Source organism: Dipodomys merriami, unplaced genomic scaffold (genome assembly GCF_024711535.1).
Source record: "Dipodomys merriami isolate MVZ:Mamm:240054 unplaced genomic scaffold, mDipMer1.0.p SCAF_151, whole genome shotgun sequence".
Lineage (NCBI taxonomy): Eukaryota > Metazoa > Chordata > Mammalia > Rodentia > Heteromyidae > Dipodomys > Dipodomys merriami.
In genome coordinates, this window is record NW_027202838.1 from 20749 (window position 1) to 32815 (window position 12067).

The window sequence follows — 12067 nt, forward strand, 5'->3', positions numbered from 1 at the left end:
AGAAAGCCCCACAGCATGAGAGTCCTGCTGCTACCTCTGCTGCTCGCATGGACATGTGCTCAGGAGAATCCTCAACTGCATCAGTATCAGGTAACCTGAATATGGTGATTGGGGAAGTAGTGTGTGTAGGGAAATTTTCTGTCTGAGTATCAGTGTGTCTGTCTCACATTTGCTTTTGTGCATCAATCACACTTTATTAATATGTTGCTCTATATGTCTCTATTCAACAATCAGTTCTTATATTTTGAGTTCTTACATTTTCATTGGACAGTAAATATAGAACATATATATATTTGTGATACATATTTGTGATTTTTGCAGTGATATTTCATATAGGCTTAGGTATTGAATTTTTATAATTGTGTGTGTGTGTGTGTGTGTGTGTGTGTGTGTGTGTGTGTGTTACTTTAACAAACAGATTTCCATGGAGGTCTGGAATCTCCTCCTAAAAATACACCTTCCTCCTGAATCTCTCCCTCTTCAAATGTATTAATAAAATGCAGTTAAGAATCAGAGACTCTGAATACTTCCAGTAAATTGTCATCTAAAAGAAGCAGAGCCTGGTAGCTCAGAGTCTGGAGAGGGAACGCTCCAGGTCATCGCAAGCAGGTTACTTGAATCCCTGAGTGTCTGAAGATCTGTCCTCTAACCTGCCCAATGGGGTGTTTCAATAGCACACCTATGCCTTAGCAGCTGATAATGAAGAGCAAATCCTGGAGGATGGAGAACTGAGACTCTATCTACGCAATCTTCTGTGAATTAGATATTGTGATATATTACACCTCCAGCTTTATATCAAGTTAAGTTGTGCCTCTTCCACAATACAGGTCTTGATGCCCTGACTCCTGACTTCTCTTTTTAGTCCAACTATTACTTTATTTATATTACTATGTTTATTTATATTACTATGGAAAAAGACAACCAAGCAATTCTGCGCCATTTCAAAAAAAATTTCCAATCAACACCAATTATGTGGTGACAAGTAACTGGGAATGGTGACATCTTTGGGCCAAGACTGACAAGAAAAAATGGGCTCTGGTGCTACAGTTCATCTCCAACAAGAATATGTCACACTGGCCAGCACAAGCCATACTAACATTGAGCCTTTAGCGCTGGGCACAGATTTGGATCTCTTCTCTGAAGCTAGCAAATCAAGTGAAATAACTGGGTTAAAAAAGTTTTAAAATGAAGCCCAAATAAGTTGTAAAACCATGCTCCTGACTTAGTCTCCATCAAAGTTTACATGAAACCCACTTTTCCCACTCTAAGAGCCCCAATTTTTTTCCTCACATAGCCTACCATGTAGCTGCAGAGACTCTTCTGCCTCAAGATGTAAACAAAGGGAAAAAATAACAGCATGTGCATCATATTCTCTACACACTTCTGTTGGATGGAAAATACCAAATTAAAAAGAGAGAGAGAGAGAAAGGTTCCATCTTAGATTCTCACAACCTCTTGTTCCGCAGTTCATGAATCCGACTCTGATGCTAAGGTGACAGTGTATGTAAGTAGATTTGTTTTCAGTGAAGGAAACCTGTCAAAAGATGGATTTACCTCTTTTTCTTCGAGACTTATCTGATGGTACATGCTCTTCAAAGTCCTCACTCTCTCAAACTAGGGCACGTTCCAGGATCACACAGCCTTCCTTATAACGCTGGCTGTCTTCAGTGGCAAACTCATAGATCCATCCCAGTTTGCTATTGCAGTTTTTGCAGCTCACATCTCGAGCCATGTGGCAGCCAGTGAGCATGACTCCATCTTGAACTTCACTGTACTGCAGATTAACTACCTTGTTAAAAAGAAATGCTCTACCAGTGGCACCTGTAAACCGAATAGAGATGAGTTCTGAGCGGTTTGTGAGGATCATACCACAGTTTGCACAAGAAAACAGGTGAGTACCACCAATATGATCAAGGAAAATTCCTCCCATTTTGCTAGCTGAAGTTCTAAAAACCTTGCATTTATGAGACTCACATAATACAAATAAAACATTCAACAGACCCTGGTGCTGGTGGCTCACACCTGTAATCCTAGCTACTCAAGAAGGCTGAGATCTGAGGATCACAGTTAAATCCAGCCCAGAAAAATCTATGAGACTCTTATCTCCAATTAACCACCAGAAAACTGGAAGTGTGCTGTGGCTCAAGTGGTAGAATGCTTGCCTTGAGCTGAAGAGTTCAGGAACAGTGCCTAGGCCCAGAGTTCAAGCCTCATGACTTAGTGGAATCTCAAGTCCCTTCAGCCACATACTTCTGAAATGGAGTGAAAGCTTTCACAGATGTCCTTTGTCTGTTAATTCTTAGGAACTTTACTGTGTCCCACAGTAGGAAAAAATGGATGCTTTGTGGTACTTACCAGTGCTTCTCTTGCTGGCAGAAATATAAGAAATGAAGGGACAGAAATCAGGAAGAACACTTGAAACCGTCCAAAGCATCTCAAACTCTTGGTGCCACCATTCTATGTCTTAAAGTAAGTGCTTTTCTTCCTTCAGATTTTCCATCTGTCAAGGAGACCCAGAGCGGCGGTGAGGTCGGCCCTGCCAATGACTCCTCGCTCCTCAGCTGGGTCGAAGCCCCTAACTTCTCTTTTGCAGCCAAGATTGCAAGGTAGTATTTGCATTTGGTGGGGGAATCTGAGGACCTGTACTTTGTCAGGAATCTACTTTCATAGACTCTGATGTCCCAATCCTCATCTAAGGCCCTGTGGAATCACAAGCCTGGTTTTTCTTAGGAAGTCTGTCGCTTAACCACCATGCAGTACATTAACTAATCCACCATAGACAAAAGAACAGGATAGAAGGAGCTTTCCTTGTAAAATGGGAAGGATATGTCATTAGATTTTTTTACCCTTTGGCCTGGTTTTGAGTCTTCACAACCTTTAAGATGGTAGCTATGAGCTAGCTTCTGAGCAATGAGGTTGAAGAACTGAGTTAACATCATAGATCTAATCACCAAGATTCTCCATATGACAAATTCTCAGTATAAGAAATATTATAAACACATTTAAGGAGAACAATATTGAAAAGAAGGAGGTGTGTATGTCTTTGGGGGGGGGTTGTGGGAGTTTTTCTCTGGATGTTGTCTGATTTCCATAAAGATCACAGTTAATTCCAGATAAAACACTCACAGTAAGTATTAGCTATCTTCACAAGCTTACATTGAAGAGCTAGTGGTGAGTATGGGTGCCTTGAGCTGAAGAGTTCAGGAGTAAAAGCAAGAACAAGATGGAGGGGAAAGCCGTACAAATGAGTGTGTGCATGGATACACTCCCAGTGACCTGGAGGAAGGAAGCTGCAGGGTGTACTTTAGATCTCATCCCTGGCAGATGGATTTTTTCATTTCCCTCCCTACCAGTGTGGATGAATGGATGATTTTGCAAATTATCTGTCCTAGATAGAAATGAAATTTCAAAAATCACCACTCGCAGGGAAGAGGCAGTGATTCTGAAAAACACTAGAGCTGTGCACAGGAAGGAGTTCCTAAAGCAAGGAGGGAAAAAAACCCAACAAAGTGATAACTGCCCAGGGCAGAAATCTGATACATAAATCAGCAGAGCACCCAAAGAGTGGACATAGGAAATTAATTCTAAGACTGTATGTAATCTGAGGTTCTCAAATTACATCTGAATCATCCAACATTTCATAACTGGTGCAAATGTATGCAATGATGGTTAAGGATAAAAGAACTACTCTGTTCGTCATTGTTGTTGTTGTTATGTTAAAGGATTGGTTCTGAGTGCCAACATGGTTTTTCCATGCATTAAAAAGAAACATGGTGTTTATAAAATACTTTGGGGTAAAGTCGGATCTCCCTCCACTTCTGTGTCCTAGTGGGTAGACAGATTTTGCAGATGAGGGGTGGTTCTTAGACACATTCTTCCCCCAAGGACTGAGTTCATATGAACAAGATGTTGAACCTTGCAAGGGCTCAGGCCCAGTTCACCTCCCCATAACTCCTTCTGTTTCCCAGCCTTCCATGTTGCTATGGATGACATTCAGGGTCCCTTGGCAGAGTTTCTGCTTTCTTAGTGTGACAGCAATGAGGGGGGCTGGAAAGGGACTGGCAATCTGAACAACTTTTAGAGGACAAGAATTGCCCCACCTGTAGTGGGACTGTCTCCCCTTATATTGGACCCCACTCTGCCACAGAGAGTTGTAGAAGTGCTTCAAGTACACAACCCCCTAGCAGCAACTGTGCTCATGAACATGAACACTATGCACCATCGATTGCCCTCAATTTTGAAATGTTCGTCTTGAATTTGTAGACTCAAGAAACAATGTTATTCAAGTGTTGAAAAACACAGGAGTATTCGTCATTCAAAATTGTCAACGTGGTTGACAGACAGCAAATGTGATTTTGCTGGCAGGTAAGTAGGGCCATGTGTGGCTATGAGGTAGGACAAGCAGAAGCCGCATCCACATTGAGTGTACAGGGAGGAGCTGGTGCATGCATGTGCTGTACTCTGCTGATCCCTGCGGTGCTGACCTTCCTACAAAAGAAGAGGCAAGGTGGATCTTGAGGAAAGGCAGCCAGCCTGGTGCTGGGGGCCTCTCAACTTGGGTACACAGGAGGCTGAGATCTGGAGACTGGGGTTCAAAGCCAGTCTACGCTGGAAGATCCTTCAGACTCTTCTTATTTAACCAAACAACCAAAAAGCTAGAAGGGAGCCCTGACTCAAGTGTTAGAGGACTAGATATGAGTAACTTCAGGAGCTGTTAGGACAATGGAGGAGGAGGGAAGAGAACAGGCTGGACTCGATCGATCTTCCACAGGTGAAGAGTGTTTATTGAGATAGAGTAGCTGGGAGACTATGTGGAGTTGGGCTTTCTGAGATCTGGGCAGGGAGGCAGAGGAGAATGGAGAAGCCATTAGGTTGACAGCTGGGGCATCTCAGAAGCACCCAAAGAGGGTGGGCATCGCTGGGTCCCTCCACCTGCACATCAGCATGGGCCCCCATACCTGGAGTCCTGCCTGGGGCCCTATTTGTGTGTGGGACAATAGTGGGGGGCAGGCTGTCAACCCTTCAGGAAAAACACCCAAGCCCTGAGTTCAAGTCTTCAACCCTTTAGGAACAACACCCCAGCCCTGAGTTCAAGTCCTTGGACCACCACAACCACCAAAACTGAAACCAAATGCTAGAAGAGGAAACAGGAGAAAGAAATGGCAGTCAGCATCTATCTAAGAACAGGCCCAGAACCAGGAACAACTGTTCATTGATGAGTCAGGGCCTCCGAGCTGAGGACCAAGAGCCCGAGCTTTGGAAAATGGTGCTTGTGTCACCTCAGATTCAAAGATTGGAAAGCTGAGAAATCCTGTGATGGAAGTTGAGGACTCTAGGGAAAGTCACTCCTTTTAACAGGGAAATGTCACTAACCTCCACCTGCACCCAGCAACACCAGGAACTTCTGGGCTTGACTGTGGTGATGGAAGCCATTGGATTGAGGTGGTCAGATGAGGACCTGGCAGAGTCCCTGGGGGGAGGCCAAGGGGACATGTTGGGATTCTGCATCAGGAAGCAGCATGGAGGACCTCAGAAGATGCATGAGGAACTCAGTAGTTCTCCACTGAATGTGGAAGGACAGAAGGGCAGCACCCATACTGAGAAGGAAAACTCGGTGCTGAGAAAGATCATGGAGGAAAATGGCATTCTGGGTGACCATATCCACTATGTTCTGGAGGAAGGTAAGTCACCATCCCTTTCCTCTCTAAGGAAATACCTATCAGAGTAGAGATGAGTGGGGTGTGTTCTTCATAGAGTTGTTCTGTCTGCCAACTTCTCTATGCTCAGAGTCAGGAGATGTCCGAAGCAAAATGGAGCCGGTGCTCTGACCTTCCCTTCCCTTCCCTTCTGTCTTTGCAGATGGCTGTCCTTTCAGTGATACATTTGAAAAGATTATGAAGTTGATTGTGTAAGTTGCCAGTGGTAATTACTCACAGTTAGTCTCTTATACATGGTGGTCAGCTTCAGTTGGATGAGTGTATACTTCACATGTAAATCACTGACACTGGCTTAATAGGACTTAATATTTTGTGTGTGTTCTGTCACTAGGGATTATTTCCAAATAAGGCTGGGATAGTAACAAATGATGCTCTGCTCTCCTTGTGGCTTCGCTGGGGCTCATGGGAGATGGGAGTCTCCTGGACATTGTGGAATTGGCTGTCCCTTGAAGCTTCCTGCTCAGGTCTCAGCCTCCTGAGGATGTAGGCTCAGAAGTGTGAGCCAGCTGGGGCATGGAAGTGATTGTTACTTTGATTTGGGGAACTAGACTCACACAATCAGGAAAAAATAAACTTTTGCAAAGATGAACCCTTCTGAATTCCAGTGTGCCTAATTACATTTGCATTCTCCAATTCCTTACATTATAGAACACAGTACTCAAAATCTTATAGTACCCTCATATATACTTTAATTCACATACTATGCATGATATATTCATGTTATAATATCTATCTGTTTCTGGGGCTGGGAAGGTGGCTCAGTGGTAGAGTGCTTGCCTTGCATGCATTAGGCCCTGGGTTCAATTTTTATGCATGATATATTCATGTTATAATATCTATCTATTTCTGGGTCTGGGAAAGTGGCTCAGTGGTAGAGTGCTTGCCTTGCATGCATGAGGCCCTGGGTTCAATTCCTCAGCACCACATAAGCAAAATGAAAAAAGCCAGAAGTGGGGCTATGGCTCAAGTGGTAGAGCACTAGTCTTGAGCTGAAGAGCTGAGGGACAATGCCCAGGTCCAGAGTTCAGACCCCATGACCAGACCCAAAAAAAAAATCTATCTATTTCTTTCTTTATTTGTAATGTTATATGCTCTTTTCATTATATATAATAAATAAAATATATAAAGTATATATATTTTATTTTTATGTTATATATGTTTATGTATAAATGTCTCAAGATGCTGTATATATACATATATATATATATATATATATATATATATATATATATATATACAGCATATTAAGAGACAAACACAGAGCAATACAAAATACCCAAGAGAAGGCAAAAGACAGAGGAGAAAGAAGTCTCAAATTCTGAAGCTACCTTCATACTGATTACTTTCCTAAGTGATTTTTTTCCTATATAAGCCCATGAAATCTGCATAGAACTAGTATTCGGCCCATTGACTTTTTTGTCTGAATCAATCCAGCATTCTCACAATCAACATCTCTATTCCCTCCCCCATCCCACTTGTTTTGGGCAGGTCTGGGCCTTGAACTCAGGGCCTGGACTCTGTCCCTGAGCCTCTTTGTGCTCCAGGCTAGTGCTTGAGCCTCAGCAACACTTCTGGCTTTATCTGAGCATCTGACTGAATTCCTCCTGCGAAGGAAAATGAGTTGCTCTTTTGTGCCTTAGACCTGAAGGCTCTACTCTGTATTTCTACCATTGTTGTAAGGTGAATCATCCCAGAAACCACATTTTGGAAGATAGAATAAGGGAGTCTTTACTATAGAGTTAGCAGTCTGCAGGCTGCCCATTGTTACAAATGCCTGCAGCACCCACCAAATACACATAACAGGGTTAGGAAACAGGCCAGAGAGGAAAGAAAGAACACAAAACAATTCCAACAAATCAATTCAGCTCCAGTGAAGAGCTGAATTGGGAGACCATGATGACCAGAGATGAGCCAGGAAGACAGGAACACAGGACAAGGTCATAGAGACACATGTGGCAAGGTGTCACAGTGTCTGGGCTGGTCTGGGCCTAAATAGGATCAGGGAAGGGGGTGGGGCCACAGAAATTCCCAGTTTCAAGCACTGGAGTGACAGATTCAATAACCTATCAGCTAAGTGCCTGCCCATTACCTGAGAAGCAGGTGATGGGTAGAGGGCATTTCCTTCTCCCAGCATGAAAACAAGATGCCAGACTCTACCATCCACCATGTGGCCAAATATGGTGCTGGCTAGACCTGACCGCCTGACTTCATTCTTCCCTTTGTTTTCTTATGTACATGAAATCAAATCATTGATTTTTCTATAAGAGGGCTGAATTTGTGCCTGGGCTGTTTGCGTCTATAACATAAGGATTCTCCAGCAGTTAAAGTTGGCTCCATATGGTTGGTACCCATATAGTCAAGGGACTTTGAACTTTCTTTCCCAGGTCAGGCAGGGTAAGGTTTACAAATCTATGTCCCACAGAAAGAATGTCCTGCAACCCAAGTCTTAGGTTAAGCAGATCCAAAGCAATCTTTCACAGGAATCAGTTGCAGGTGATGGAATGAGGAAAGAAGGAGTCCAGTCCACTTTAACCACAGTAGAGGTGGTCAGGATGATAATGCTGTAGTCTCCTCCAGATGGTGCCAGGCTGTCCTTGAACTTTATCCAAGGCGGTGGGCAGCATCAGCATCAGCAGCATCAGTAGTATCTTGCAGTGACTCGGGTAGATTGTCACACCTCCTGCTGGGTTACCTGTCAATTTCTGCACGAAGTGGTTAAAGAAGTTTTACCTGATTTCTGATTTTTGTGAAACTTCCCAGTATTTTCCTGCCTATACACTGGCTTTTCCAGGCTGGACTCCCACTGTTTCTTTTAAGGAAGTTTAGGCAGTGGCTCCTCCTGGGTAATTTATCAGGGTGACAACTTTTTACTAATCAGAGGTATTTTAAAATAAGGCCAGGATTTTCTAGGCTTGAACTTATAATTATTTTTTCCAAGTGCATACTTGTACACTTGTACAGTTGTTATCACTGCTTTTTATGCTTTTTCCTTTTTATTTATCCTGCCTCATTTTCCAGAAATCACTCTTGTCTCTTGATCTTAAGGGAGTTGATGGACAAAGATCCATCTTCTGCTGACCCTACCTAGCCAGGAACCTTTAACTTTACCCATTTTTAACAAGGGTTGCCAGGATCAGATGTCATTAAGAACACTATTTGCTCTAAATGGGAAATTATATGCATTTCATTTTTAACAACTGCACAGACCTTTTCTTGGGCTATAGCAGTGTAGCCTGTTTAGCAATCTGGTTTGGTAAAGCATTTTTCTGGCTGACTAGGAAAGCTGATCTCTAGTGACCCTAACAATGCCTGAGTTACCTGTGCAGGCCTTTAGACAGATCTCAAGAGGGACATAATCCCCCTCTGTATGGTATTTTCACAATAATAATAATAATAATAATAATAAATAGGGACATAATCTCAGGTCCACGGAACTTTTCCTTTACTGAACAAATAAATTTATGTGGCTAGTGTCACCCTAAAAGTCACTGCCAATTCAGACTTGAGCAGATATAGGGGGTTTGGGATTTAAGCTCTCCCCCATATTTTATAATGTTAGCTTTTCACTACCTGTTATCATAGATGACTGACAAGTTCCTGCCCAGTTACAAAATAGACAAACATGGGCATTGGAAAGGCAGGCTTACAAACTACCTTCCTGTGACCTCCAGGCTCTGATCAATTTTTGAAGGGCCAAGTGATTCTAGGATCTGACACCATCTCTGGCATCCCAGTAGTGGCTTGTGACTGTCTCTGGATGCTCCATCATTGCCAGGGTCCCTGGAATGCCTTTCTCCATGCTGGAATAAATGCACCATTGGCATTTTACTTGGTTGGTCCCTGGACTTGAACTCAGGGCTTGAGCACTGTCCTTCAGCTCTCCAGCTCAAGGCTAGCACTCTGCCACTTTCAGGCCCAAAGCAACTCTCCTTTTCCAGCACTCTGCTGGCTGATTAGAGATGACAATCTCACAGGGACCTTTCCATTTCCTGGCTGGTTTCAAACCATAGTTTTCGATCAACAAATCTTTAAAACCAGCCACTGTACTCCAATGAAAGCAACAAAGTTGGTCATTGGAAGTAGTTCTATAAACATGGTCTTACCTGGAACTTATTAAGGGCCAGCTCCTCCACTTCTGCCAATAAGATATTTACTTCAGACTCTGTTACCTGGGTTTGACTGTGCTCTTCATCCCATGACTAGAGCTTTAATGTCCCCAGGTGCATTTCCTTTCAACTGTCACTTGAGGAATGTGATCAGTCCATAGGAGTGTCTGGTAAAGAATGTCCTAGGAAACATCTAGAGAAGTTACTGTTTCTCTAAGGGTCAGAGAAAGACACTGAGTTAATACATTCCTTTTATTTAGGACATGTCCTGGGACTTGGACTCAGGGGTGGGCTGCTGTGTCTTAGATGTTATTTTTCTCCCTGCTAACACCCTATTGCTTGATCCACATTTGCACCTGTGTCCTTTGTGTGGTCGGCTGGATGAAAGGTCTCCAGGACTTTCCTACCTGCTTGGGTTTGAACCATGATTGCCACACATCTTCACTATTCAAACAGCTGGAGTTACAGGCATGTCCTTGGCCTGAATAGCAAGAATCTCCTGCCAAATATGGATATGGGAATATAGGCAGAAGTCAGGTCAATAATAAAAGTGACACAGTGTTGATGAAATCCCAGTGGATTTTAACAAGATATGCTCATATACCTGTTTTCTAGAGGCCTGTCATCATAGCCCAAGGAGGACAGTTTTCATTCGACACACTGCAGGACACACAGGCAGGAAACACACACATTCATCTACCTCCTTGCCTTGCACAGCCCCATATTCCTGAGAAAATCTCTTCCACCTTCTGGGAATCTATTTTCCCCAAATGAATGGATAGGTGTGTAGAGGAGTTACACTAGGGCTCCCTCCCCCACTTCTTCCACAGTGTCTTCCCACTTGGCCTGTTGTGATCCCACATGACAGTTTGGATTGTTTCAAAAATCACAGAAGTACTGAGGTAAATGTGCATTTTGTGGAGGCTGGTGTGAGATTTCATGGAGGATTTTATGAAAAGGCTGATGTTGGTTTTGAACCTTGACCCACTCATGGTCATGTGATTTCAACATGATCTTCATCACCCCTTGGTAGTTATTGTAGTGGGAATCCTTATGTGTGGAAAAATCAACTCACACTAGATAGATAGATAGATAGATAGATAGATAGATAGATAGATAGATAGATAGATAGATAGATAGATAGATAGATAAGCAAACGGGCTGATAGATAGGCAGATAGAGAGGCAGACAGACAGATAGGCAGATAGATGGACAGATGGATGGATGAATAGATAGATAGATAGATAGATTGATTGATAGGTAGATAGATAGATAGATAGATAGATAGATAGATAGATAGATAGATAGATAGATAGATAGATAGATAGATAGATAGATAGATGAATGATAGATAGATAGATGGATAGATAGATAGATAGATAGAAAGATAGAGTTCAACTTAGTACTCATATCCACTAGTATAGAAGCCTCATGATCAGATTTTCTTAGGACTCCTGGAGAAAAAATGAGGAAGGGAGGTTGGAGGAATATGACTTCAAGTGGAAGCACTTGCCTTTTGACCCTGACAGGCAGGTATTACCACTGTCCTTGTTACCCACCTTACTCAATCAGGTCCCTTCCACTGATCCCCAGAAAACATATACCCATAGTGATTGGAAGACACCCTGAGACCCAGGCCACAACTTGCAGGTACACACAGGCTGTGGAAATCTTGAAAACCTCTCCTCAAGATTGCTCTCTCGCCTCAACTCAAATAAAGGTTCCACTATTACCCCTGACCATGCCTCTGGGTCCAGGATTGTATCATCATCACCAGGATTCTCTCTCTATCCTGGCTGGAAGGAAGGAAGAAAAGAGAGAGAACCAAGGTGAAATCCAACTGACCAACAGGTTTTCATGGGGCTGAAATCCTGGGGAAAGAAAGCAAGTCTCCTTCATTGTGACTGAAGGGAATTGATGAAGCTTCCTGAGAACTTGGGTTCCCTATCTACTAGGAAGAAAATGTGGAGTCCTGGAGGGGGGAGGAAGATGGCAGTGGACTGAGATGGAGGCTGGGAGGGAAAGCGACCTGATCCTGAAGATTCTAGAAATTAACACAGATTGGTGGACTTTGAGCAGGAAATATATGCCTTGGCTAGTTCAGTGCCCATCACCATCATTTTCCAATAGAGATGCATGTCACTTGAGTTTCTCCTCTGGAAATCAGAAGACAAGCAAGAAGGAAGGAGGAGACAGTGGTGGTGTCATTATGAGGCCATTTTTTGCCTCCATCTACAGGGGAAA

General features: G+C 43.1%; 1 protein-coding gene across 1 annotated transcript; it reads right to left on the bottom strand.

Moving 5' to 3' along the window:
• Nucleotides 1–1609: 1609 nt before the first annotated feature.
• LOC138827132 (protein yippee-like 5) lies at nt 1610–1930 on the bottom strand. Its single transcript, XM_070022618.1, has one exon. The coding sequence runs from the start codon at nt 1928–1930 to the stop codon at nt 1610–1612; it is 321 nt and encodes a 106-aa protein (XP_069878719.1).
• Nucleotides 1931–12067: the final 10137 nt, after the last annotated feature.

What these genes read in the sequence shown, in the direction of transcription:
- LOC138827132 (XM_070022618.1), bottom strand. Translation starts at nt 1,930, where the DNA reads ATGGGAGGAATTTTCCTTGATCATATTGGTGGTACTCACCTGTTTTCT.